Source organism: Lolium rigidum, chromosome 1 (assembly GCF_022539505.1).
Source record: "Lolium rigidum isolate FL_2022 chromosome 1, APGP_CSIRO_Lrig_0.1, whole genome shotgun sequence".
Lineage (NCBI taxonomy): Eukaryota > Viridiplantae > Streptophyta > Magnoliopsida > Poales > Poaceae > Lolium > Lolium rigidum.
Window position 1 is genome coordinate 286812857 of NC_061508.1, and position 26681 is coordinate 286839537.

The following is a 26681-nucleotide window of genomic DNA, read 5'->3' on the forward strand; positions in this document are numbered from 1 at the left end:
TCAAATAATCTTGCTAGCCCAAACCTTGTACCGAGAGGAAATGCTTCTCGTGCATCCAAACACCTTGAGCCAAAACCCATGCCATTTGTGTCCACCATATCTACCTACTATGTGGTATTTTTCTGCCATTCCAAAGTAAATTACTTGAGTGCTACCTTTAAAATTTCATTCCTTTACCTCTACAATATATAGCTCATGGGACAAATAGCTTAAAAACTATTGTGGTGATGAATATGTAGTTATGTGTCTTAATTCTTATAAGTTGCTTGTTGACCGGTAACCATGTTTTCTGGGGACGCCATCAACTTTATCTTTGTTGGATATCATGTGAGATGCTATGCATGTTCGTCTTGTCTGAAGTAAGTGGATTTCATGATCAAATGGTTTGAGTATGCATATGTTAGAGAAGAATATTGGGCCGCTAACTAAAGCCATGTATCATGGTGGAAGTTTCAGTTTGGACATACAACCTCAATCTCTTATGAGAATATTAACTGTTGTTGAATGCTTAAGCATTAAAAGAGGAGTCCATTATTAGTTGTCTATGTTGTCCCGGTATGGATGACTAAGTTGAGAATAATCAAAAGCGAGAAATCCAATGCGTGCTTTCTCCTTAGACACTTGTACAGGCGGCATAGAGGCACCCCTTTGTGACACTTGGTTGAAGCATATGTCATGTGATGATAATCCGTGTTTCCGAGCTAAGTAGGACAAGGTGCGAGCACTATTAGTACTCTATGCATGAGACATGCAACTTGTAGGAAGTATTATGCATAGCACATATGAATTATTACTACCGTTGACAAAATTGTTTCTATGTTTTCAAAAAAGAAGCTCTAGCACAATAATAGTAATCCATGCTTCCCTCTGTGAAGGGCCAATCTTTTACTTTATGTTGAGTCAGTTTACCCACTTCTTTTTAGGGATTTCTATTTTCGTGCCCTCAGTTCCTTAGTTGTACTCAGTTTTCCCCAGCTCCTTAGTTTTTCCTCAGTTTTACCCCCAAACGTTTGTCTGAAACCCGCGAAGCAACTCGAAGGCGGGATTCCCGTTTAGTTGACCGTTCGTCACGTGTGGGGCCGCGTCGTGTGGGGCCGCGTCGTGTGGGCCCGCGTCGCGTGGGGCTGGTAGAAAGGGACCGCGTGGGACGGGACGAGAAGCGTTTGGTTGCACGTGAGCAGGAGCTGGGTTCCGTCTCTCTCGGCCCAAAATTGGCATTATTAAGTGCACCTTTTTCCCCTCTTTCTCTCTCGTCCTTTTCACCAAATTAGTATAAAATCTAGAGAAGCTTGCATTTCTGACTTTCTTCAATTATTTGTGCCTTTTGGCCCTCGTTGTTTGCCCAATATGGCAGCAAATCTAGTACTCCCTCCGGTCCATATGTATGTAGTTAAATCTAGAAGCAAATCTCCAGGATAATGTACGATAAATTCACGATCATAGTAAATCAAGAAAACTAAGTACGGCCAACAAAATATAGTAGACTAGGGATAGATAATCCCTAGATAATATGGATAGATAATAGGCTGCATACACAGCAGCCAACATAGTAACGAGGTTCTTCACGAGCACCATCATACTAACATAACAACAAGGGATCCCTAGCTAACAACAAAGGGATCCCAACAACAAACTAGGAGGCAAGCAGCAGCGAGCAGACACGTCCGGTGGACTCCGCCTACCCCATCTAGCTCGCCTCCACTTGTTGCTCTTGCTCCCCTTGGGAGCCTTGGGCTTGAGCGGAGGCATGCGGCCGGCGGAGATCTCCACCCGCTGCAAGCTGCGGAGGTGCATGCCGAGCGCCCGTGCTTGGCGCGGAAGGAGTGGACGTTCACCGTCGTGCCGACGTTGGGGAAGGTGTTGCTGATGTTCTCAGCATGCGTGACGAGGCAGTTGAAGTCCGTGGCGCCGAGTCTCCCGGTGCGAAGGGGCACCGTACACCTCCTTGGCGAAGTAGGAGATGTATCGGCCGACTCCGCAGCCTCCGCAGGACTGGCGAGTCTTGACGTCCTCCTCCTCTTCGTCGCCGCCGACGTCGCCGCCGAACATCCGATCCATATCAAACAGAAACTAGTGAATGAGTTGCAACGATGACTAACGTACATGATAACAAAGTTAAGAAAAACGAGTCAGCCTCGGTTAGAGTGGACATGATTATATATCTACGGGGAAGGTGTTAGCGAACTAAAGCTCATGCACAATAGATTTGTACACAGACAATGGTTCGCTGAACCCTCCCTGTAAAAATTTGTGCCCAACCATTCATCATAGGCAAAGAAACGGATTCTAGATCTGAACTAGATCTAAACTTGAACACATTCGAGATTATTTGCAAAATTAAACGGTTGATATCTTTTGATTAGTGCATAAAATAACCGATTGAGATCCCATGATTACTTGCATAAATTAACCGATTGAGATCCAATATTACTTGCATAAATTAACCGAACAGCCGAACCCCAAATCTTAAACGAAATCAAGAAGTGATCAAAACAAAATGGAATAAAATCGGCGCAAATATTAGCCCAATACTCATCCATCTACAGATCCATCTACACCAGCAAAAATAGGGTTCAAAAAGGAATGGGGAACAAAAAAGGAAGCAAACCGTAGTTACCTCGTTCCATGGGTCCTCCAGGGAGGTGTCGTAGGGGTTCGGGGCGGGACGTACGGCACGGGGTCGTAGGGGTCGACCCATCCCGCCGGGATCTCGACCGCCACCGGCGGCAGCGAGCGTCCGATGCACCGGCGACGGCGGCGGCGGCGGAGGCGTCGTCGTCCGTAGAGGGGACGGCGCCGAAGATGGAGGCGTCGTGCTTTGAGCCCACCTCGACGATGGGATTGGCATTCTCCTTGTCCATCTCTACGGCGGAGGAAGAGGAAGAGGGAGAGGGAGAGGGTTTTTTGCTTTGGAGAAGATGATGGGACGTGAGAGAGTTGGCGATGCGTGAGCGAGTGAGAGTGACAGAGAGAGTGCGAGGAGGCGTCTATAAAGGCGAGGGGTGGTTAATGCGACCCGCGTCCTACGCGTGCACCGGTGCACGTCTGCACGTCTTGGACTTCCGCAACGCGACACGCGTCCACGATTGCACGTCTCGACTTCTCCACCGCGACCCGCGTCTACGCGTCAACAATTGCACGTGTCCTCGAGTCTAACCCCGGAAATTTAGATATACTCAGGTATACCCTCGAGTCTTATACTAGCATTTTTTGTGTGCTCAATTTTCCCCTCGAGTGCTAATATCGGCTAGTGCAATATACTCAGCTTTACCCTCAAGTGGCTGGTCAACAGAGAGTCAACAAATGGGATTAACTAGTTAAATGAGTCATTTAATGTGCAAAAAAATCCTAAAAAGAGTGGCACTTACTCATGGAGTCTTTACCACAAATTGCCACTTCTCAAATCATAGATAAATCATAGATAAATCAAGTTTTATCACAAATTGCCACTTCTCAAATCACCTAGTAGCTATGAAGGTGCATGGTTTTCCACAACAAGCCCTTCCCAAAACAGACTTCCCCCAAATCATACTTTGTCTAAATGAGGCCACAATTCTCACACTCGATGTATATTGGTATTGCAAATAGTTTGAGGTAGGCCAAGATGGGTTTCATTGTACAAAACACACATTTTCCATTTTTCAAATCTCAAATTTGAATCCCTTAGTCCTGTTTACTACTCGAGTGCCCTTGGTTTCTTGATAGTACTCGGCTTTGCCCTCTCTCTTCACAAATTCTCGCAGACGTGCATCATCGCCCCGATTGGTCTAGCCCATGTCACGCGGATCGTGCCCGCCGACCGTTGATCGTATGATATAGGAAACGGGCAGGATAACCCCCTCTCTCTCTCTCGTTGGCGGTTAATTAGCTTCCACCCTCTAAGTATGTCGAAGGGCGGTTTTCTCGTATTATTTTTCACGCGCTAAAAATTATAAACTATTTTAGGCGTTACTTTTCACGCAAAAAAATGATAAACCATCAACAATTTGTTGTAGCCATTACTTTTCACGCAAAAAAAATGATAAACCATCACCGATTTGTTGTTGCCATTACTTTTCACGCAAAAAAATGATAAACCATCAACAATTTGTTGTAGCCATTACTTTTCACGCAAAAAAAATGATAAACCATCACCGATTTGTTGTTGCCATTACTTTTCACGCAAAAAAATGATAAACCATCAACAATTTGTTGTAGCCATTACTTTTCACGCAAAAAAATGATAAACCATCACCGATTTGTTGTTGCCATTACTTTTCACGCAAAAAAATGATAAACCATCAACAATTTGTTGTAGCCATTACTTTTCACGCAAAAAAATGATAAACCATCACCGATTTGTTGTTGCCATTACTTTTCACGCAAAAAATGATAAACCATCAACAATTTGTTGTAGCCATTACTTTTCACGCAAAAAAAATGATAAACCATCACCTAATTTGTTACAAAAGCTGGTTTCAGTGAGACCTAACCAAGTTTGGCATACATGATGGCATACCTATAACAACAAGGAATATCTAAAAGGGAAAGTTTCAGAAAATTTGAAATTTAGGGTGAAATGATGCCATACATGATGCTTGTTTTTCGAGGTTTTGACCCGAAAATCAATTGGGTATTATAAAGGGAAATAAAAAGTTCGAAAAATGTAAAAACGAAACAATCTATCTATCTATGTATAGAAGATCAGCTGTATGAAATTTGAGGTTATTTAGAGAAGGTAGAAAAAATCACCTTGTTAGAAAAGCTGGTTTCAGCGAGACGAAACGGCATGCGCTTAAGCAAAGTGATTTTTTCGAACATCTCCAAATGACCACAAATTTTCCATACATGATGCCATACGTGTAACAACAAGGAACCCTATCTAAAAAGTGTCAAAAAAGTTTGCCCAACCGTATAGCTCTATCAAAAAGAACCTCACCATGGCGCTAGTATAATTTTGGGATAGTTACAAACTTTCGTTACCTAACCTTCAACATGAAACTTGTTTCAAATTCATTTTGGCCTACGAGAAAAACAAATCCCAACTTGATTCGAGCACCACAGCCTCCAAACGATGCCGATGCCGATATCGGCATGGTCAGAACGGCTATGCTCGCCGCCACTGCTAGGTCAACGTCGGGATGCACCCTCAATCCCGTCCCCTCATTCGATCACCGACACACCAGAGATACCGCCGAGGCCAATGCCGAACGTACATGCTGATGCCAATGCCGAACATGCATGCACGCCGCTGTGGGCACGGCCACGCCGACCCGCTATGCTGGACGCCACAGACCGCCGCGAGGTCTTTCCCTTCGTCACCACACTCTCCTAGCACCCACCTATACACGCCAGAAAGGAGAGACACTAGTTTTCTCTACATTGCTCGTGTTCGTGTCCGACACGGTCAGTCAAAGTTTTGACGTAGTCTTCGATGTCGTCGACCATTTCTTCTCTTCTTTGCATGGTTAAACGCGTCTAGTTCATATCTATCTAATGCGTCCGGTCTCGCCTCATGCAGTTCATTGTGGACGTCGATCTCATCTCGGCACCCCGCATGCCACCTCCTCCGTGCCATCGTCGTAGAGCTCCATTTAAAAATCTAATCCTACCCGTGTATTGCCCCTTGTATCAGCGTCATGGCCCCACTTGTCATTCGATATACCGAAGCCCCACTCGTTCGCGTTTTGGTCGGGGATACGAGCGATGCTTACGGTCAAACAAAGATGGATGGTCCGACGTGTCTTTGCGGGCTCTACGTGGCCCCACTAGTCGAAGATAACGGTCAACCGTCGGGCAACTGGCCGTTACATCACGTGTGATAGTTTCAGACAAAAGTTTGGGTAAAACTGAGGAAAAACTAAGGAGCTGGGGAAAACTGAGTACAACTAAGGAACCGAGGGCACGAAAATAGAAATCCCTTATTTTTATCTTAGAAGCAAACACTTGTGTTAACTGTGTGCATTGATTCTTACATGTTTACTTATTGCACCTGTTATATTACTCTATGTTGACAAATATCTATGAGATATACATGTTACAAGTTGAAAGCATTCGCTGAAACTTAATCACCCTTTGTGTTGCTTCAATGCATTCTACTTAGAATTTATTGCTTATGAGTTAGCTCTTATGCAACTCTTATTGATACTTGTCTTGAAAGTACTATTCATGAAAAGTTTTGCTGTATGATTCATTTGCTTAGTCATTATCTTTGTTAGCAATCTTTTGTTCAGATCACTCCATTCATCTCATATGCTTTACAATAATGTTGATCAAGATTATGTTGGTAGCATGTCACTTCAGAAATTATTTGTGTTATCGTTTACCTACTCGAGGACGAGTAGGAACTAAGCTTGGGGATGCTTGATACGTCTCAAACGTATCTATAATTTCTTATATTCCATGCTACTTTTATTACAATATTTGAATGTTTTATACATACTTTACAGCATTATTATACATTTTCCGGCACTAACCTATTAACAAGATGCCGAAGTGCCGATTCTTGTTTTCTGCTGTTTTTGGTTTCAGAAATCCTAGTAAGGAAATATTCTCGGAATTGGACGAAATCAACGCCCAGGGGCCTATTTTTACACGAAGCTTTCCAGAAGACCGAAAGGGAGACGAAGTGGGGCCACGAGGGGGCCAAACAACAGGGCGGCGCGGCCTGGCCCCTGGCCGCGCGGCCCTGGTGTGTGGGGCCCTCGTGACGCCCCCTGACCTACCCTTCCGCCTACTTAAAGCCTCCGTCGCGAAAACCCCTGTACCGAAAGCCACGATACGGAAAACCTTCCAGAGACGCCGCCGTCGCGAATCCTATCTCGGGGGATTCAGGAGATCGCCTCCGGCACCCTGCCGGAGAGGGGAATCATCACCGGAGGGGCTCTACATCATCATGACCGCCTCCGGATTGATGCGTGAGTAGTTCATCCTTGGACTATGGGTCCATAGCGGTAGCTAGATGGTTGTCTTCTCCGCTTGTGCTATCATTGTTTAGATCTTGTGAGCTGCCTAACATGATCAAGATCATCTATTTGTAATGCTACATGTTGTGTTTGGCGGGATCCGATGAATATAGAATATTATGTTATGTTGATTATCAATCTATCATATATGTGTTGTTTATGATTCTTGCATGCTCTCCGTTGCTAGTAGAGGCTCTGGCCAAGTTGATACTTGTAACTCCAAGAGGGAGTAATTATGCTCGATAGTGGGTTCATGCCTCCATTTAATCTGGGACAAGTGATGAGAAAGTTCTAAGGTTGTGGATGTGTTGTTGCTACTAGGGATAAAACATTGATGCTTGGTCTAAGGATATTTGTGTTGATTACATTACGCACCATACTTAATGCAATTATCCGTTGTTTACAACTTAATACCGGAAGGGGTTCGGATGATAACTCGAAGGTGGATTATTTAGGCATAGATGCATGCTTGGATAGCGGTCTATGTACTTTGTCGTAATGCCTTGATTAAATCACATAGTAATCATCGTTGATATGTATTGAATCTTTATTTGTCAATTGCACTACTGTAATTTGTTCACCCAACATGTTAGTTATCTTATTGGAGAGACACCTCTAGTGAACTATGGACCCCGGTCCATTCTTTTACATCTGAATACATTCTACTGCAATCTTTGTTTTTACTGTTCTTTCCAAACAAACACCATCTTCCACTCGATACGCTTAATCCTTTGTTTTCAGCAAGCCGATGAGATTGACAACCTCACTATTACGTTGGGGCAAAGTACTTTGATTGTGTTGTGCAGGTTCCACGTTGGCGCCGGTTTCACCGGTGTTGCGCCGCACTACATTCCTCCACCAACAACCTTCACGTGCTTCTTGGCTCCTACTGGTTCGATAACCTTGGTTTCTTACTGAGGGAAAACTTGCTGCTGTGCGCATCACACCTTCCTCTTGGGGTACCCAACGGACGTGTACATCCACGCACATCAAGCGTCAGCGAAGACGCGGCGGAGGATCTCTGCGCGGCGGAGCTTGGTAACCTCGCTGCGGAAGTTCGCCGGAGAACGGAGCTCTGGCGGCGAACGACGGCGGCAAGAGCGCAGAGGGCAAAGGGCTTTGAGTGCGCTAGGAAATTGTGAGTGCGAAGAAGAAGAAGGGGAGGAACCGCACTGCCCTTATATAGGAAGAGGAAGTAGTGGGCTGGAAACCGCCGGGCCGCGGCGGTTCGCCTCGTGGGCCGCCACGTGGCGAAGAGATACACGCGCGTAAATCAGAAAGCCACAGGGTCGCCGCATGGATCCGGAATGGCCGAAGGGATCCGGTGTGGCGCATTTAATGCTGGCGTAGAAGTCGAAGGGAAGTGACCCCTGACACTAGCGCGTCAGAAACAGTGCGCATGTCTCTGACAGGCACTGTACCCGAGAAATCCTCGACTTCGCCGAGGAAGGTTTAAATGTCGAAGATACCGGAATGATCCGGAGAAAAAGAGGAAGTTCGGCAGTGAGGCCGGAAACTTCTATCCGGGTGCCGGAAAGATTAAACCGGTACCTTGGGAGATGGGAACCTGGCATGGCCCGTCGGATAAGATCCACCGGACTATACCAGCTTCGGGGACTAATGTTGGGGGGGATGACCCCCGGTATGCCAAAGGCATGCCAAACCGGATGGTTTGGGCTATCAAGATACCGGTTTAAAGTTTAATCCGGACTGTGAACTTAAACGTTTGGCTAAGGAGGTCCATGCCGGTATGCCCAGGAGGGGTATGCCGGAATGAGCTAAGAAGATACCGGATTACCGGTATAAGCTACACTGTAGCACATAGGCAAGACTGGTCAAAGATCATCTCAAGAGCTAGAGGACAAGGATGACCTAAGCAAAGTAGCTTTAAACGAAGCCCTGACACCAAAGCAGAAGGTGACGCTGAAAGCATCCGGAGGACGTCAGCCTCCCTGATTAAAGAAGATACCGGCGTCACCTATGATTAAAGTAACTTTGTAAAGTAGTTTGTCTGTTCAAAGATGCCATTAGGGTTTATTAGGGTCCTTCCCCTGTAAGCCACCCTCTCCCCTATATAAGGAGAGGGGGCATGCTCCTTCGCGGGCATGTAAGCACACACGCTGAATAGAGAAAGAGTGAACAACCTTGTATCCAAAAACCTGTAACCTTGTTTGATCATGGAATAGAGAGATCTAGAGCAGAGTTCTTCCTTGTGTCTTTCTTCCCCTACCTCTGGCCTAGGCCAAGTCCTTAAAGAAAGCATCCGGAAGTTCATCCAATCTGATCAAAACCCCTCCCCCGAATCCTCTAGCGCCCATTCGGCCCCAACTTAAGCCATCTCATGGCATCTGTCTGTTCGCCACGACGACACTTATGCAAACCTACACAGTGAATTTATGTTTATTATCAAACTGGATAGTGGTTCAGAGTAGCATATTTAAGTGATAATATCTAAGTATTCAATTATGGTATCATTGTTGAGAGTGTTCACTAGTGAAAGTATAATCCCTAGGCCTTGTTTCCAACCATTGAAACACCGCTTACAACTAGTTATGCTACATGTTTGATTGCTGCCATTTTTATTTTAGATTGCAATTACAACTCATAATCATCCATATTATTTGCATTTCACTATCTCTTAGCCGAACTAGTGCACCTATACACCTGAAAAGTGTATTGTGTATGTTGGGGACACAAAAGCCTTCTTGTATTGTAATTGCAGGGTTGCTTGAGAGAGATATCTTTGACCTCTACCTCCCCGAGTTCGATAAACTTTGGGTGATCCACTTAAGGGAAACTTGCTGCTGTTCTACAAACTTTTGCACTTGGAGACCCAACACTGTCTACAAGAATATAAGCGTGCGTAGACATCAATGTCTCAGCTCTAAATTATTTCACTCCGTGTGTGTTCGTTGAAACATTGCCTCTCGTGTTGCTGAAATACATAAATCTTGTGTAAATTTCGAAAGAAATTCACCAAATTTCCGGTTTCGAGAAAGGAAAAAAGTTAAAAATAAACCCTGAACTTGTAGGCAAAAGCTAAATCGAACCCCCAACTCATAATCTCGGAAATTGGCACTCTAAACTTAGCAATCCCGGTCTATTTCGAACCCTAGGTCTATTTGGCGCACCGGGAATTTACAATCCCGATCGGGATTACAGTCCGCTCTCACTGACTTGTGCAGCCCACTTGTAAGAACCATCTTCCTCAACGTCCACTCTCACAAGCTCCTTGTCAAGATCCACTCACCCTTTGCACGATTGTCCCTAGATAGGACCGACATTGAGGACCTCTACCTAGAGCTGTCCCTGTCAAGGCCGCCGTCTGGAGCTACCAGTGGCCACCGTCAGGAGCAACCAAAGGCTGCCGTCTGGAGCGGCTACACCTACATCGGCCGGATGAAGCCAATAACAGGCCGCGCACTGGAGATGTTCCCCGTCCGCGCTAGTCCTTTTCGGCGCTGCCTACTTTCGGCCCCTGCGTCGCCTTCCTCCGTGACATGGAGCTCTCCTGTCACCGTCCCTAGCGAGCGCGTGCTGAGAGTAACGCCTGGATCTTCTCATGTGTTCGTGTGCCAATGTCCCCGTCGAGCGCGCTGGGAGTAGCGCCTGGATCTCCTCCACCGTCCCCTGCTTAATCTCGATTCGGTTCACCGGATGTGGTGGCGCTGTTCATCGGAGTATGAGAAGAGACTGAAGATGAATATGACAAGTGGACCATACATGTCAGCGGGACAAGCTAATTATTTTGTTCAATTTTATTTTTTTTCTTCGAGAAACAAACGACCCGAGGCTGGCTAGACCGTGATGCGTGTGCGTGTGGAACGCGTGTCCCAGCCCCAAGACCTTTCACTTTGCAGCATGTGAAAGCCTCGCGCTTGACCCACTCGTCACACGCAAGCCGGAGCCCAGCCCACCCCACCGACCGAGCTCGTCCACCCCAAGAAAATCCCCAACCGGCGACCACCATGGAGCCCCTCGGCGCCGGCACCGGCAACGGCTCCCCGTCCTCGTCCGCCGAGCGGTGGCGCGCGGAGGCGTCGCGGGCGTTCCAGCACCACCTGGACCGGGCGGCGCCGCACACGGCGGGGCGGTGGGCGGGCACGCTGCTGGCGGCCGCCGTCTACGCGCTGCGGGTCTACTACGCGCAGGGCTTCTACGTCGTCTCCTACGGCCTCGGCATCTACCTGCTCAACCTCCTCATCGGCTTCCTCTCCCCCATGGTCGACCCGGAGCTGGACGCGCTCGACGCCGCCGCGGGGCCCGCGCTGCCCACCCGCGGCAACGACGAGTTCAAGCCCTTCATACGCCGCCTGCCCGAGTTCAAGTTCTGGTATTCACGCCGCTTCTCCCACTACTGCGCTCTTCCCTAGTCTTTACCCGCTCCCGTTTGATTATTCGAGATCACGCTCTTCTGGTAGCGCCAGATTTGATTGGAACCCAAGCCGCCTGCTTTTCTTTGGACAGTTAGTCGAGATTCACCTACCAGCGAAATGGTTTGCGGGTCTCTCGTCAGCTAACCCATGTACTAACAAAACCAATAAAAGGATAGTCTTGACTGCTCTAACCTGTAGTACTTCGCTAGTAATTCCTATGCATTGCTTGTTGACCTGCTTCACGGGTTTCCTCTCATATTAGATGCTACCGCAGACAAATCTGTGTAGTGCAATGACCTGAGACAGTTTGCATATTCTGGAAAAGGGTATGTCTCATTTTCTTTCTAGGTGAGCTCTTGCACTTTTGTCTAGTGCAATTGAAGTCTGGAAAGCATATGTTGCGTTTTCCAGCTGAGCTCTTCCACTTCTGTGTCGTGCAATTAAGTTTTGTAGCTCAATGACTTAAGGTTGCATAGTCCAAAAATGATACAGTTGCATTTTCTTGGTGAGCTCTTGCACCTTTCTGCATTGAGGTGTTTTTTTTAACGCAATGACTTGAGGTTCCATAGTCTGGAAAGAATATGTTGCATTTTCTAGGTGGGCTATTGTACTTTCGTGCGGTCTCCAACTTGTGAACTTCAGCTACTTCTCTAGTGAAGAGTTGTTAACCTTCCATTTTTATTACTCCGTTTGAAGTCGCACTGTTGTATGGCGCAGAAGTTCAGATGAGATTCTACGATCAACGTCTTTCCAATTTGCAAGTAGTACATGTTAAGTTCACAAACCGTCTATGTGGCAGTGATGTTCCCTAGCAAGCCCAATGGAAAGATGGATTTGCTGCTTTTGGAGCTGAGGTGGCAATATTTTTTCATGGAATGAGTATCGCAAAGTAAATTATACGACCTCTGTTCCATATTATAAGACGTTTTAGGTGAGAGTGAATAGATAGAACATGGGTGCATGTGAACCCACTTTTTCAAAAGTGCCGTTTGTGATGTAAAACATGTTTTAAAAATCGATTCACAAAATGATTCCAAAGGTGATCTCAAACATGTGCCCTGGACATGAGTTTCGTGACGAAAAAACCTTTTATTTTGCCTCGGCAAAAAAGTGAAATTTTGCAGGGCTATATAGCAGTATATATGTGACGTATTTTGTCTTTTTTCGATTCTGAAATAAAAAAGTGTTTTCTCTGCGGAAACTTTCTACGCACACATGGAACATGCGTACGTATCCCGTTAATTTTATTTCAGAATTTTTTAACATTTAGAAAATGCATTTCCAACCTGGGTTCACGTGCACCCAGGTTCATATCAGACTTTTCCGTTTTAGGTAGGCTAATATGGAACACAGGATACTGCTGTTAGATATCATGGAATCTGTACTAGCTTAAAGATTTTGCTTTCTGGTGCCTATGGGTTCAATCAATGGCCTTTGTTTGTCTGTTATGCTGTATGCAGCGCAAATGTACAAAAAGTACACTAACCAACTACTACTCCTTTCAGGTATGCCATCACAAAAGCCTTCTGTGTTGCTTTTTTCATGACATTCTTCTCGGTATTTGATGTTCCTGTCTTCTGGCCAATACTGCTCTGCTATTGGATCGTGCTCTTTGTCCTCACAATGAAGCGACAGATTTTACATATGATCAAATACAAGTATGTCCCATTCAGCATGGGGAAGCAGGTGAGAGATTTGCAGTTGGTTCGAAGTTTTTTAGTTTCTTTCAGCTGCTTCAAACTTAATTATGCTGTGCTTTCTGCAAGATTTTCTAAAAACATACCAGTCAGTCATAACAATGTTAATGCCGATTAATCATTGATGCACAGTTGCCATTGTCACTTGCACTAATTGGTGCCCTGAGGCAACCATAATATATAACCTTATTAACTCATCTTGATTGAACTTTCCATTTAGGCCTTGTTTGTTACTAGAAATTTTGCGGGGATTAGTGGGGATTATCCCCATAGGGGTTGGGGTGAAACCACTACCTTCACCCAAAACCCCATATAACCCCAATCCTCAATCCACTAGGGAGAGGTAGTGTATTGGATATTGGAGAAAACACACTAGGTTTGGGGAATTCGGGGGGAAAAGTGGGGATAAAACAGGCCCGATACACTAGAACCAAGCAGGCTTTTAGGACTAATCCACACAGATCCCTAAAAATACTCTATTACTCATACCAAACAAGGCCTTGCATGCGATTATTGGCTCCCTATAAGTTAACATATTGGTCTACCATGTATTAGCAATCTTCATTATGAGGTCAAGTGTTTAACATCATGCCAGGATATCCACCCTAGGACTGGTCAAAAGCCATCAATCTGCACTTCATAATTCAGTAACATACCACGTTTCGGTTCACTAAACTTTTTCCCCAATTCCAATTGCAGAAGTACGGAGGAAAGAGAGGCCCAGGAGCCAGTTCATCGAAAGATTGAGACCTGGAGACCAAATCCCCGCTTCGCTCTTCTGTGACGAGGCGACAGTGATTATATGCTGGCATGGTGGTTTTTATTAGTACAACCTACTGACAGTGAATGTACAACTCGTGACTTTGCCATTGGTTGAATGGTTGGTGGCTCTTGTTCTGCATAGCGCTAGCTTCTGTACAATTACTATGAAGTATGAACCTATTGGATCGTGTGCAATGCAAATCAAATCAAAACTGTTGTGGCTAATGGAACAATCGTTAGTTCCTAGATGATCTCTAAAATTTGCTTAATGTATTCTCTTGTTATGAACTGCCAAGTATGTTTTGTACTCCCCCTTTCCATAATTCTTGTCATGGTGATTGTAATTTAAATTTAAACTAAAGCCACGGCAAGATTATGCATGGAGGGACTACGTCGGATCGTGGATCAACCTCTCTGTCTATTGCTTTCTGGCTCAAGCAGAGAGTTCAGGAGTTAAAAGAACAAACGGGTGTTCATCGACACAAAATACAACTCCTTGTTGGTTACACACGCATGACACACCTACTTACCACTACACACCAACATGAATAACAAATCTCAGATATTAATTAGCCTTTTTTTAATTCGCAAAAAATTAGCCTTTTTTCCTGCATGTAATCACCTCCATTAATCTCAGAATTTCTGTTTAACTTGCACTGAAGCTAAACAGCAGAGAGCACTCCGATGAGTGCGGCGATCGGGGGACGAGCAGTCTGTAGCAGTGCTTACTCTGACAGTTGGGCCCCACCTTCCAGCCGACCCCACCTGTCAGCCACACGGCCCGCTCTGTTTATCTCGCCCGTGGACTCTCTCGGAGACTGCACAGTAGAACCAGCAAGCAGATCTGTTCTCTTCTCTCCCTCGCTCGTCCGCGGCGATCCGATCACACGAGCTCCGAGATGGCGATGCGCGCGTGGATGTCGAGGCCCAGGTCGCGCCCGGCGTCGGTGTGCCTGTGGCTCGCGCTCATCGCCGCCACCTTCGCGTTCGCCCAGGTGCTCATTCACCTTGTCCGTCCACCGCGAACCCCTACCCCTCCTTACCTTCAGTTGTCCGATCTGATTGTTCATATTGATGTTATCAATCCTTACTCTCGCGCTAGCATCTGAATCTTGTTGCTGCGGATCCGGAGGCCGTACATATGTTCGGAGTCGCTGATTTGTTAGGGGTTTGGTGTGATATCTCTACAATTGATGCATACTTACGGTCTATTCCTGGTTCGCAGGCCAAGAAACCCAACGCGGACCTGTCCAAGGTGACGCACAAGGTCTTCTTCGACATCGAGATCGACGGCAAGCCCGCAGGTAGCTTAATTTTCAGATCAGGGCGATGTACCATCTTCAGGGGCGAACAATACAGAACTCTGCTGTATACACCTATTATTTTCCTGACTGCTGTCCTAGCATAGGCGCCTAGTACTTAATTTGATATCTATCGACTGAAGAAAAATCTATAACTACCTGCATGCATATTTCAAAATTAACTTTGACTGAAAGAATTGAGCAACAATATCTCGATTACATAGTATATAGTTGATATTATTAGATTGGTATTGAAAAATGCTTTCTAACGATACCTGTTTTGTATAAAAAATATTCTTGATTTACATGCATTAATTCTTGGTCAAAGACAAATTCTGAAATACGTGCACGCCTTATTCATTGGAATGGAGGAAGTATGTTAAGATGAATGCATTTGGCTAGCTAATATTTTATGGAAGGTTTGTCCTTTCCCACGATTTGCCAAATGTTGGCAAGGAAAATTAACTAGATTGGGAAAATTGACATGGATATACCAGAAATTTGTAACCATCCAAATAAAGACCAAAATATTGGCCATGACCCAAAAATCACGTTGGGTTGCTTTTGGACACCATCCAAACATGCCCCTAGTCTTAGTTATGTTTAATGAGAATTCATGTATGTTCTTTTGGTGTTCTCTCCCCATCATTTGATTGATCTGTTGTCATTTAAATTACTTCTATATTTCCATAGGTCGGGTTGTCATGGGACTTTTTGGAAACGCTGTTCCTAAAACTGCAGGTATCATCACCTTTCTTTTCAGCTTAATTACCATGTATATTATCGTATTGGATGATAAGGAATGCTAACGGCTTGGTATCTTTTGTCGTACAGAGAACTTCAGAGCACTTTGCACAGGTATGCTTCCATACCACATAACTCTATATGCTAAAAGTGTTTCCCTATCTTCTTGTTGAAGTTTCCAGATGATTGATCTAATCCCAAGGCTGTCTCGTAGGATAAGATCATGTTGCTTTGCGATTTCTCATCTTAACATAAACTACGTTATGTTAAATTTGGTTACATCTTCAAGTAGTTTAGCCAATCTAATACAAGTACTTCCCCAAAAAGTAGAACAAAATTGAACGGTGTAAACCATGACTTATTCGATGCACGTGTTTGCTTGTGACATAGTTCCTGGCCAATGTTAGCATCATAATCAAAACGACATAGAGAGAACGACAGCAGCCTGTCTGCCTGCAAATTTGGGGGAGGGACTGTCATACCACAAACTCGCTCAACCATCATTGAAGGGCTCCTAAGTTTTAACTTTACAGTCATGTTTTAAGTTCCCTTTCTGTGCCATCTATCACACTACATCTGAATGCCAATAGGAAAAAGAGAAGAAGTTAGGTAGCTGGTCTAATATGTTACATCACATATACTTCATGAGAAGAACATAGAAAGATAAACATAAACTGTCGTCTCATTCTTTATATTCCACACTAGAGTAGAGTTGTAAGAAAGTCCTATGTATACTCATATTTACTACATACTCCCTCCTTGCCATAATGTAGTGACCATTCAAACTCCACTAATTTTGACCAAGTTTATTGAGAAAGTTATCGATATCTAAAATACTGAATGTATACAATATTAAAATATACTTCATGATGAATCAAATGGTATTGATTTGATATTGTAGGTGTTAATTTGTTTTTATGCAAACTTGGTCAAAGTTCACATGGTTTGACTTCGAAAATATCTTAAACGATATTTTGGCATAGAGGGAGTATTATTATATTCCAGTGGGGCCCTGTATGTTTTCTGTGTGATGTCTGCTGGTGGTTACTTACCATGCCCAAGTTGCGTGTTTGATGTGGTCTCATGTAGCTCTTTCAACTTTACAGGCGAGAAAGGAATTGGAAAGAGTGGCAAACCTCTCCACTACAAGGGAAGTTCATTCCACAGAATTATCCCCAGCTTCATGATCCAAGGAGGTGACTTCACACATGGCAATGGAATGGGCGGCGAGTCTATCTACGGCACAAAGTTTGCTGATGAGAACTTCAAGCTCAAGCACACTGGACCAGGTACTGAACTGTGTTTCTTGAAATCCTATTTGCAGCTAGAGATACTTTGTTGGAGTGATAGCCGGTTAAGACCTTCTCTTGTTATCCGTGCAGGCTACCTTTCCATGGCCAATGCTGGGAAAGACACAAACGGATCCCAGTTTTTCATCACCACTGTAACTACAAGCTGGTAATCTTCACTCACCACTCTTTGTAATTGTGCCAGTTCGTGCCTAATCTTTTATTTTGTTGGAACTCCTTACTGATGATTCACACGTTTCGTATGGTAGGTTGGATGGCAAGCACGTTGTGTTCGGCAAGGTCATCTCTGGAATGGACGTGATCTACAAGGTTGAAGCTGAAGGCAAGCAGAGCGGTACACCAAAGAGCAAAGTTGTCGTCGCGGACAGCGGAGAACTGCCCCTGTGATTGAGATGAAAATCATCTCTGATGGAACATGGAGGCTACCGTTCCTTGTTGTAGAACTGTTATTAGTTGGTCTGTTTCCGCATACTTCTACTGTTCTACGTTATTTTAGATGAGCAGGTTTCTCTTGACTAAAAAGTATAATTACTTACTTATATAACGACTTGCTTATTCATGACTTGGTTGGGGTGATGCGGCGAATGGCCTGATACTTATACACTGTTTCGTTTATATTTTTTTAAGTATCATCTGTGGTTAAGATACAGGGCCATGTGTTTCTAAATCGGATGCTATATGATCAACAGACAAGTATTTTCTCACTTGGGTTCCTTTATTCATAGTCTAGGAAAATCATAGGAACAAGAAAAACATAGGATTGAGATATCATGGCTAGTTGAATCTTATAGGAAGATAAGTTGTGTTTGATTATGTTGAAGGAAATTTTCTATGAGGCTATTTAATGTTTTGTTCTTATAAAATTTGCACTACAAGATTCCTATATAATTAGTTTCTATATGATATATTTCTATAAATTAAACAGCTAGTGTAGATTTTTTTTTCCATATAATCCAAACCCTACACAATTTTTATATGAATCCTATAAATTAAAGAATCCCTTTTGTATTTTTATCTGAAGCAGTTGAAGCTTAGGAATCTTTTAGCATGTTCACAGGATACAGTTGGAGAGTAGGATCTGAAAAACTAAGTTCCAAATGGTCGTCCCCTCTTTACAGTTGAACTGAATTTCGAAATTAGCTACCTGTCACATTTTATGTTCCTTTTGCGGCGGTGTTGCACATGAGTACTCTGTATGACCATCATGAATTCATGATACTACCGTTTAATCCACTAGCACGTATTTAAATCTTTCGTTCTGTTGGAACTCCTTTCTGAAGTTCTTGTGCCCCAACGAAGCTCCTCCACCACCCGTTGCACGGTAGAGAATCTTCGACAAAATCTCCAGAGCTCCACAGTACCAGTATTCTCCTCCGTAGAAAAAAGAATCTCTGTTTTTTTTCCTAGGTAGAAATCTTATCCGTATGTAGGCCATAACAACTAGATCGATACGAATATACAAACACGGAAAAAAAAGAGTCCATCGTTTCAAAAAAGAAAAAGAAAAAAAAAGAGGAGTCCTGCAAAAACCGGAAGTCGACCAACCCTAGACGCCGCATCTTGTTTCCAAACAAATCTATGTGCCTGGAAAAACCAGAATCTCCCAAGCAACAATCTCAGCCGTCCGTTCCATATCCGACGGTCGAGATGCCACAGCCGCACGCCCCAGGCCCTAATAATTGGCGCCCCTCCCTCCTCCCCACCAGAGTCTCCTTCCCCCACCCGTCGCATCAAACAAACGAAAAAGAAGACAATTTTACGCGAATAGGGTTAGCAGCCGGCGGCGGCGGCGGCGAGCGAGCGAGGAGGGCGCGAGGTCGTCGGAGATGACGGGGAAGGCGAAGCCGAAGAAGCACACGGCCAAGGAGCTGGCGGCGAAGGCGGACGCGGCGCTGACCAACCGCGGCGGGGGCAAGGCCGGCCAGAAGGACCGGCTGGGCCAGGAGAAGGGCGGCCACGCCAAGATGGAGTGCCCGCTCTGCAAGGTCACCGCGCCCGACGTCAAGTCCATGCAGATCCACCACGAGGCGCGCCACCCCAAGATCCCCTTCGACCCCGAGAAGATCAACAACCTCCACGGCTCCGGCGCCGCCGCGCCCGAGGCCGCCGCCTCCAGCTCCAAGCCCAAGCCCGGCGTCCGCGGCAGCCTCAAGAAGACGGGGTAAATCTCCCCCCTTTCCACAGAATCCGATCTGCTATCGATCAATCAAACTGCTGCCTTCTGCTACTACTAGTCTACTGCCGTGTCTGCCGCTGCCTGCTGCCTGCTGCTGCTTTGCAATAGAGCTGCCGCTGCTGCTAGTACATGTCGTCGTGTGTCGTGTGATGGACGAGTTATTTCTTGTTTCCCGTATACAACCTGATGATGAGGCCATGTCCTCGCTGCCATGTTTAATTGCTGTATTATGTCGCTACTCTATGATGATGCTGGCAAGAGATTGTTTGCTGATATTTAATGTCTAGTGGCGCTCAAGCGATTTCAGTTTGCTCCGTTGGCAGCTTGAAGTGCATGAATTGGAGAGTTGCACTTGTGTTTCTTATCCTCTGTGCCTAGTAACAAGTATTATAATGGGTCGTCGATGGTTTGCTTCGGCTACTCCATTCTGCTAATGTCGTGATAGATTCTTTAATTATCTGTTCTCGGAACCGCTACTCTATGATGATGCTGGCAAGAGATTGTTTGCTGATACTAATGTCTAGTGGCGCTCAAGCAATCTGAAAAGTTTGTACTCGCTCAGTTCCTTTCTCTTGCAGCTTAAGCGCATGAATTGGAGAGTTGCACCTGTGTTTCTTATCCTCTGTGCATAGTAAGAACAAATTTAGCTTGTCGATGGTTTGCTTTCTGATGTTAATTTTTGCACCATGATGCTAATGTTAATTTTAGTGGCGCTCAAGCAATCTGAAAAGATATCTGCTCGTTCAGCTTCCTCTGTTGGCAGTTTAGGTGCGTGGATTGGAGAGTTGCACCTGTGTTTCTTATCCTCTGTGCGTAGTGAGAAGTACAATAGCTCGTCGATGGTTTTTGTTCCCGTATACCTGAGTCCATGTCCTCACTGCCATGTTTAAGTACTGTATTCTCTACTCTGATGCTGGCAAGAAATTGTATAGTGGCGCTCAAGCAATCTGAAAAGTTTGTACTTGCCCAGTTCCTTCTTTTGGCAGCGGAATTGCATGAATTGGAGAGTTGCACCTGTGTTTCTTATCCTCTGTGCGTAGTAAGGAAGAAATTTAGCTCGTCCATGGTTTGCTTTCGTTACTCTATGATGGTTAACGGTACTGTTAATTTTAGTGGCGTTCAAGCAATCTGAAATAATATCTGCTCGGTCAGCTTCCTCTGTTGGCAGTGCATGGATTTGGGAGTTAGAAGTATCTTACCTTGGATTGTTAAGCTTTGGCTACTCTAATCTTAATGTCTAGTGGCGCTCAAGAAATCTGAAAAGGTTTCTACTCGCTCAGTTTCCTCTGTTGTCAGCTTAAGTGCATGAATTGGAGAGTTGCACTTGTTTCTTATCCACAAAGCTCATCAATTGTCTGATTCGTACAGTTGCACTTACCTAACCTTTCTCTGTTCAAGAAAGGGGAATTTCAATTTCAGAAATCCCCTCTATAGTTTACTCGCTTCTCCTTTCTCTTCATTTGTTTCCATTTCATTTAATCATGCCATACTGATAAGTCCTCGTCATCAATCAGTAGAATTGGTCTCTCGGCAGTATGGTTTATAGCCATACTTGTGTTAGTAACACGCAGTCTGGTGTTCTCATTTGACGATGATTGTGTCATTGCAGCGATGAACAGAAATGAGGCCTCCATAGCATCAAACGCCTCTTCTAAGTCTCTGTTTGCTATCGCAATGGGTTATCACTATCTCGTTTGGTTGGTCGTTTTAAGATATTTGGTTCTCCGGCTTGCCTCTTTCAATCAAGTTGTAATCTGATATATTATGCGTTCCAGAACATCTGAGATGAACTAAATAACTGGTTACTGCCTATTTCGTTGGTTCCTAGATTGGCAACTACTGTTGGGGTTAAACACCATAACAGTTTGTCCTACTTAACTAGTAATGAATGTTTGCAATGCGCTTTTGTTGTCGTATTGCCCACCCGATAGGCATTGCCATGTTGTGATACTATGATTACTTGAAGCATGGTGAGGTACTTTTGATAGGATAGCATGGAATCTATGATGCTTGAAGCAATGGTGTGAAGTAATTTTCATCATTCGTTTGATGGCATGGAACTGATGCTGAAATAATGTGGAACTGCTAAATTGTTATCACAAGGCTTACACTGCCTGAAGCGGTCCACGACAATTTATTATTTGGATGAACCTAGTGATAGCACTGTCCATCTTATCTCCCAAGCATGTTTTGCAACATGGTTGGGTATGCATATTTTCTTGGAATCTGCATGCCAGGATTCAGTGTGCACTCAGTTACTTTCCGTAGGCATTTGGCAAGAACTGGTTTATACTCTTCAGGAACCATTGGAAAACCATATGGTTGCACTTGTACTGATGGCCCCAGTAAAACATATGCACTTACACAGACAATAAATTCCCTTTATTAAATATATCTAGCGCCTTTGTAATGCACGCTAAGTAATCCCAAAAAATGATACAGTATTGTAACCGTGTAACAATATGACACTCTAGAGGGACGCACATAGGAAGTAGAAAGACAAATACTACAAGACAGAGCCGTAGGAACACCCTAGAAAACCTATTGTTTGTGGCAAGAACACTGGAATTTGGAGTGATAGTTTGATTTCTTCAACTAATGTAAAGCCTGAAGCTGGAAATCATCACAGGAGAACAGTTGTCTTGACGGTATAGAGGTAGCTATTGCAGCGTCAGTTCCAAGGCGTAAGAAGAAACTGCTGAAGCAGATGATAAGATACAAGTTAGAATGGGTAGTCAAAGCAAGTTCTATACCACAGAAAATTAAGTTGTTAATATCATGTTCAGATATCAATCACGATGATAACAAACTACGAGAGTAAGTAAAAGATGATATGCACTGACCTTTGATAACTGAAGTTATTCCTCCCGCTGCTAGCCCTGGACCCAGTTAAGACAACTGTTGAAGCTGAACGATCACCCCACATTATTTGCCAGTAGCTTTGCTAAGAAAATGATGACTGCTATCCAATTCAGCTCCAGCACATCTTCCTTACAGTGGAACTTAATCCAATGATAGCAATGGTAAATACATGCTTTCTGACAAGAATATCTGAAACCAATATATGAAGCAATTCTGGTGATGCTAGTGCGACTCTTCTCCATGCCCTAGGGGTCAATGGAGCCATTGAGGGAACTTTCCCCTGACTTGTGATCCGGTGCACCATCTGCCTCTAATAGAAGAGGACTCAGGTAACTACTATCCATTAGTAGTCTTTGAGCTTCCTTGTAACGAATCCACGTAACAATGTATAGACCAGCAATGATGAAGACGCCTCCAATGACACTGCAAGGAGTATACAAGGTGGCACTTAGTTCTGCATAAATTTGTGAAAATTCTATAGCTTACAACTTTATAAGTGAGGTAAACTAATCAAATAACAACAACTGTCTCTACGAGATACAACAACTGTTTACACTAATGACCACTGCTACTATGTCCTGATCATTTAGTACAGCTGTGGTAAACACAATGCAACTTGACCAATTTGAATGACCCGAAACTTGAGAAAATGTTCAAACGGCACATAGGGGTAGAGTGTTGGTCCAAACCTTCCGAGATAAATTGGGGTACCAAGGAAGATAGTAGAGAGGATGGTTGAACATGCTGGTTGGAGCGGATTGTAGAGGGCAACCAGGGAAGGTCCAAGGATCTTGTTTGCCCAGGTCATGATTGCATAGTTGATACAAGATGCGATAATTCCCTGTTGGCACAAGCAAGAAATTGGGTTAGAAGATGGTAGTAGGAGAGACCTAACATGGCCATTCAATTCGTGGATCTGATCAAATCCAAATGGCACACAATAAATATTAGTTGCTCAGATACTCACAGCATATAGAATGGCTATTATCTCTGTCCCTGTCAGTGCCCACTCGTGGAGCCCATTTGTTGCAAACACCCCAGTCAACACCATGAAGATGGTGGCAAATGAGTAGGAGTAGGCTGTCAAGGATAAGCTCGCGGGATATTTTACGAGCACCGGGGCCTGGAATTTGGCACCACATGAGAAAAGGACGCTCAATCAGACATTTTTCTTAATAGCAAGATGATCATGATATCCTTGACACTAGCAGGCCCAGGGCTGAGCTATGAATGCACCCTGATTTGCTTACCTGGATGACAAGATAAGCCCCCATCAGGAAGCAGTTGCCGATGAGGCACAGGACACCAATGTTCCAGGTTCCTAACCCGAAACTGAGCATGGCTGGTGTGATCCACTGAGCAGGGTAGCTGGTGCTGCTCCATGATGTGGCACCCAGGGCGTTGCCGGCCGCGGCATTGGTGCCCGCAAGGCCGATCAAGGAGGGGCCTTGGTAGAAGACCATGAGGACGGCGCCGGAGACGCACACGGCTATGCCAAGAACCTTGACCATGCCGTCCTTGGAGAAGACGTTGAACACTTCAACACTGGAACATTTTGTGGGGATTTGGTTACAGTTTGGTCTGGTACTTGAAACCAAGGCAATGCCAGGAAAACGTATGTACGGAGTGCTTCGTGTAGTTGATTGATTACCCAACAATTGCAGCCAGGAGGAACGTGAAGACGGGTATGGCGGGCTGGAAAGCTGCGGCGTAGGAGGCGTTGGTGAAGCTGAGGCCGAGCAGGAACAGGAGCTGGTTCCCGAAGATCCTGCACAGGACATACACATCAGTCATCAGAATGTGACGCACACACAAGAGGAGATTGAAGTCTGAAGAGTTGTTATTGCTCCATCAGGTATCAGGCATCAGCAGCAGCAGAAATGCAAGAATTACCCGGTGAAGCCAAGAAGCGCGAAGGACCCGAGGAGCTGCGGGGTCACCGGTCGCCGCACCCGCCTGAAAATTCAAAATTCGCACGGGGAATACAGTGAGCATCAATCGAATTTGATGTAAATTCTTCAAAATCGGATGGAGAAGGAGAGGTGTCGCTTTCGCTTCTTGTTGCTGCAGAGCAAGGGGAAGACTAGAGTTTGGTGTAGCAAGCAATCAGCAGGAGGAAGCAACGAACCTCTCTTTGAAGAAGGCGACGGGGGCGAGTATGGCGAGCGCGACGAGGTCCCGGTAGACGCAGAAGACGATCTGGTTCATGCCGACGTTGAGGACGGACTTGGTGAGGACGTGGTAGCCGCCGTAGGCGATCTGGACGAAGGCCATGCCGGCGTGCGCCAGCCACGCCTTGTTCTCCCACAGCCGCATCCGGCCGCTGCCGCTCATGCCGCCCCACACCGACGACGACCACCGCTGCAGCATCGTCGTCTCCCCCATCGCGAAGCTGGCTGCTACAGCCACTTAGGAGCAGAGAGAGAGAGAGAGAGAGGAAAGAAAATCTCCTGGAATCTGGATTTTCCGTGTGCGGTGGTGTGTGCCGCCGTGGCATATTTATTGGGGAACAGTTCTGTGTTTGGGGTCCGCATGCCATTCCACGCACGCAACTACCAACATTGCTGCACATCCTCTACTTCCCAACTCTTAAGAGCTCGTGTTGATCAGATCATGTATCCACGAACTGAAAAACTCGAAATCAAATTTCAGGGAAGAATTCAAAAAAGAAGTTCGTCGCAAGATCGAATTCATCGCTACATTTTAACATAATTTACAACATACATCATCCGGATACTAAAATCTACGCGGCCGCTATCCAAGTTGACCAAAATTCGGCCTCGGGATACATCTTGGCTTCCCTGTTACTAAAGGACTTGGGAGTAATGACAAAATTTAACAGGTTTTATAGTTTTTGAAATATGTACCGTTCGCTGTTCTCACATCCCTTGTTAAGAAACTACTCTCAGATCACACATGTGCCATTTATATGTAGCCTATGATACAAAGAAGTTTACATTGAGGTTTTGAGCGTAGCATATATCATTGGCTAAATCCAGAATTTTTTCCATTTTTTTTAATTTGAGAACATTTTTTTTTTCGAAAATAAGGAGCTACATGTCGTTTGGCCTCAATTTCTGATTTCCGTTTTGTTTCTTTAGTCCAAAACATCACACAAGGGTTTGCAGAGGGAGTGCACTTGGCCCTTATGTGGACGACTCTGCCTATTGTTGTGGAGACTGACTGCGCTGAAGCGATTGAGTTAATTAGGGAGTCTACACCTAATACTTCCATCTATGCCTTTAGGGTTTCGTCTATAAGAGAGTTATTAAAGGAGAGGAATATTAAGCTAGACAAAGTTAGCCGTGAAGCCAATGTGGCAAGTCATGAGCTAGCAAAGATAGGTAGGATTGAGCACAGGACGGCTGTGTGGTTTGTGGATTTGCCCCAGGCTGTTAGCAGGGCAATAAACCAAGATTGTAATCCTCCTGTTAATTAATATATATTCCTTTCCCCGCAAAAAAAAAGGGTTTGCTGTTAGTCCAAAATATCGCACATTAGTTGAGGAACTAGCGAACACTTGACGTGATATGGACATATGGAGCTGAAATAATGTACAACTTCAGCACCACTATATTCTCACTTACAAATGCTTATCACGGAAAGAAGAAAAATGAAACCTGCCATGGTTAGCTCTTGTCCCACATTGTTTTATAGGAGAAACAACTATGAGGACCCGCGGAGCAAGACTCAAACCTACGTAGATTGCCTTATCACGCAAAGAAACATATCCAACAACACGTATAAAGGAAACACCACATTTCTTAGGCCGCGTCCAAGATGAAACAATGTCCCTCCTTACGAAATCAGACCACACCTAGGTTGAGACAGTCTCTCACATAGGGAGAGAAGTTCTTCGAATAATGGTAACAAATCAACATACATAGGCACCCCATGGAACCCTAACTTGAGGGAAAACCCCGAACCGAAACCTTCCTAATTAATCTTTTTTCAATATTATCAAATGTGTTATACAAGTACAAGAAGTTCTTCTCTAGCATTAGAGTACAAGATTTTGAGTACAAGAGTTAGGTCAGGAAAATATGGTGAAATCACGTCTTGAAGAAGATAAGGTACTGAATCTACCCTGTGCTTGATCTCAAACTTTTTTCATCAACTTTGTCGCTATTTTTTTTCTTCCTTTTCTTCTCTGATAAAGACTCACCTAGTCACCTGGTCTGGGTTTTGTGAAAGGCTTCATACTGTCCATCTCCTCTCGTTACTAGAAATTCCCATTTTCCCTAGCGTTTATATCGCTCCCTAATAGTGCAAATCGATAGGTTTTGGTTTTAAATATTTTCAAGAAAAGAACGTGAATCACGTTTGCTGTTAAATATTTGTAATCCCTCGTGTAGTCCATCTCCTCTCACAACTAAAAAAATTCGGAAAACGCCAAATATCCCCCCCCCCCCCTCCACCCACCACTCTGTTCTTGTTTATTAGAGGCAGCATCAATAGACTGCCCTTTCTTGTTTGATGATTAGTTGTCAGCTGGGAGCCACATGCAAG

At 44.7% G+C, this 26681-nt stretch overlaps 4 protein-coding genes across 6 annotated transcripts; 3 read left to right on the forward strand and 1 right to left on the reverse strand.

Annotated features, from left to right (window-relative positions):
• Nucleotides 1–10912: 10912 nt before the first annotated feature.
• On the forward strand, nt 10913–14004 carry LOC124695491 (protein RER1A-like). Its single transcript, XM_047228334.1, has 3 exons — nt 10913–11277; nt 12826–13006; nt 13717–14004. The coding sequence occupies exons 1-3, from the start codon at nt 10913–10915 to the stop codon at nt 13762–13764; spliced, it is 594 nt and encodes a 197-aa protein (XP_047084290.1). The 3' UTR covers nt 13765–14004.
• A 648-nt stretch (nt 14005–14652) lies between these two features.
• On the forward strand, nt 14653–17669 carry LOC124695473 (peptidyl-prolyl cis-trans isomerase CYP20-1-like). 2 transcript variants are annotated; one of them, XM_047228316.1, is made up of 7 exons: nt 14653–14789; nt 15005–15083; nt 15774–15821; nt 15915–15938; nt 16931–17113; nt 17207–17282; nt 17383–17669. In XM_047228316.1, exons 1-7 carry the CDS (start codon nt 14679–14681, stop codon nt 17519–17521), a joined length of 660 nt encoding a protein of 219 aa, XP_047084272.1. In that variant the 5' UTR covers nt 14653–14678; the 3' UTR covers nt 17522–17669. The 2 variants fall into 2 exon arrangements, with proteins under 2 accessions (XP_047084272.1, XP_047084279.1); XM_047228323.1 differs by having other exon boundaries at nt 14655–14774.
• A 1187-nt stretch (nt 17670–18856) lies between these two features.
• LOC124683858 (protein METHYLENE BLUE SENSITIVITY 2-like) lies at nt 18857–21208 on the forward strand. The gene is made up of 2 exons (XM_047218291.1): nt 18857–19295; nt 20920–21208. Exons 1-2 carry the CDS (start codon nt 18961–18963, stop codon nt 20933–20935), a joined length of 351 nt encoding a protein of 116 aa, XP_047074247.1. The 5' UTR covers nt 18857–18960; the 3' UTR covers nt 20936–21208.
• Nucleotides 21209–21677: 469 nt separating this feature from the next.
• Nucleotides 21678–24602, reverse strand: LOC124695502 (WAT1-related protein At3g45870-like). Of its 2 annotated transcripts, none has more exons than XM_047228344.1 (8): nt 24301–24602; nt 24066–24128; nt 23824–23940; nt 23423–23717; nt 23140–23295; nt 22862–23013; nt 22154–22595; nt 21678–22005 (listed from the first exon to the last, which is right to left on the reverse strand). In XM_047228344.1, exons 1-7 carry the CDS (start codon nt 24555–24557, stop codon nt 22418–22420), a joined length of 1218 nt encoding a protein of 405 aa, XP_047084300.1. In that variant the 5' UTR covers nt 24558–24602; the 3' UTR covers nt 21678–22005; nt 22154–22417. The 2 variants fall into 2 exon arrangements, with proteins under 2 accessions (XP_047084300.1, XP_047084307.1); XM_047228351.1 differs by having other exon boundaries at nt 21678–22008.
• Nucleotides 24603–26681: the final 2079 nt, after the last annotated feature.

Bases quoted from the DNA above. Each gene is read 5' to 3' on its own strand.
- LOC124695491 (XM_047228334.1), top strand. From the start codon at position 10,913: ATGGAGCCCCTCGGCGCCGGCACCGGCAACGGCTCCCCGTCCTCGTCC. The intron at 11,278-12,825 runs GTATTCACGCCG...TACTCCTTTCAG, and splicing joins CTGCCCGAGTTCAAGTTCTG to GTATGCCATCACAAAAGCCT. The intron at 13,007-13,716 runs GTGAGAGATTTG...TTCCAATTGCAG, and splicing joins CATTCAGCATGGGGAAGCAG to AAGTACGGAGGAAAGAGAGG.
- LOC124695502 (XM_047228344.1), bottom strand. From the start codon at position 24,557: ATGGGGGAGACGACGATGCTGCAGCGGTGGTCGTCGTCGGTGTGGGGC. The intron at 24,129-24,300 runs GTTCGTTGCTTC...TTGAATTTTCAG, and splicing joins GTCGCCTTCTTCAAAGAGAG to GCGGGTGCGGCGACCGGTGA. The intron at 23,296-23,422 runs GTAAGCAAATCA...GCCAAATTCCAG, and splicing joins GGGCTTATCTTGTCATCCAG to GCCCCGGTGCTCGTAAAATA.
- LOC124683858 (XM_047218291.1), top strand. From the start codon at position 18,961: ATGACGGGGAAGGCGAAGCCGAAGAAGCACACGGCCAAGGAGCTGGCG.
- LOC124695473 (XM_047228316.1), top strand. From the start codon at position 14,679: ATGGCGATGCGCGCGTGGATGTCGAGGCCCAGGTCGCGCCCGGCGTCG. The intron at 17,114-17,206 runs GTACTGAACTGT...TTATCCGTGCAG, and splicing joins GCTCAAGCACACTGGACCAG to GCTACCTTTCCATGGCCAAT. The intron at 17,283-17,382 runs GTAATCTTCACT...TTCGTATGGTAG, and splicing joins ACCACTGTAACTACAAGCTG to GTTGGATGGCAAGCACGTTG.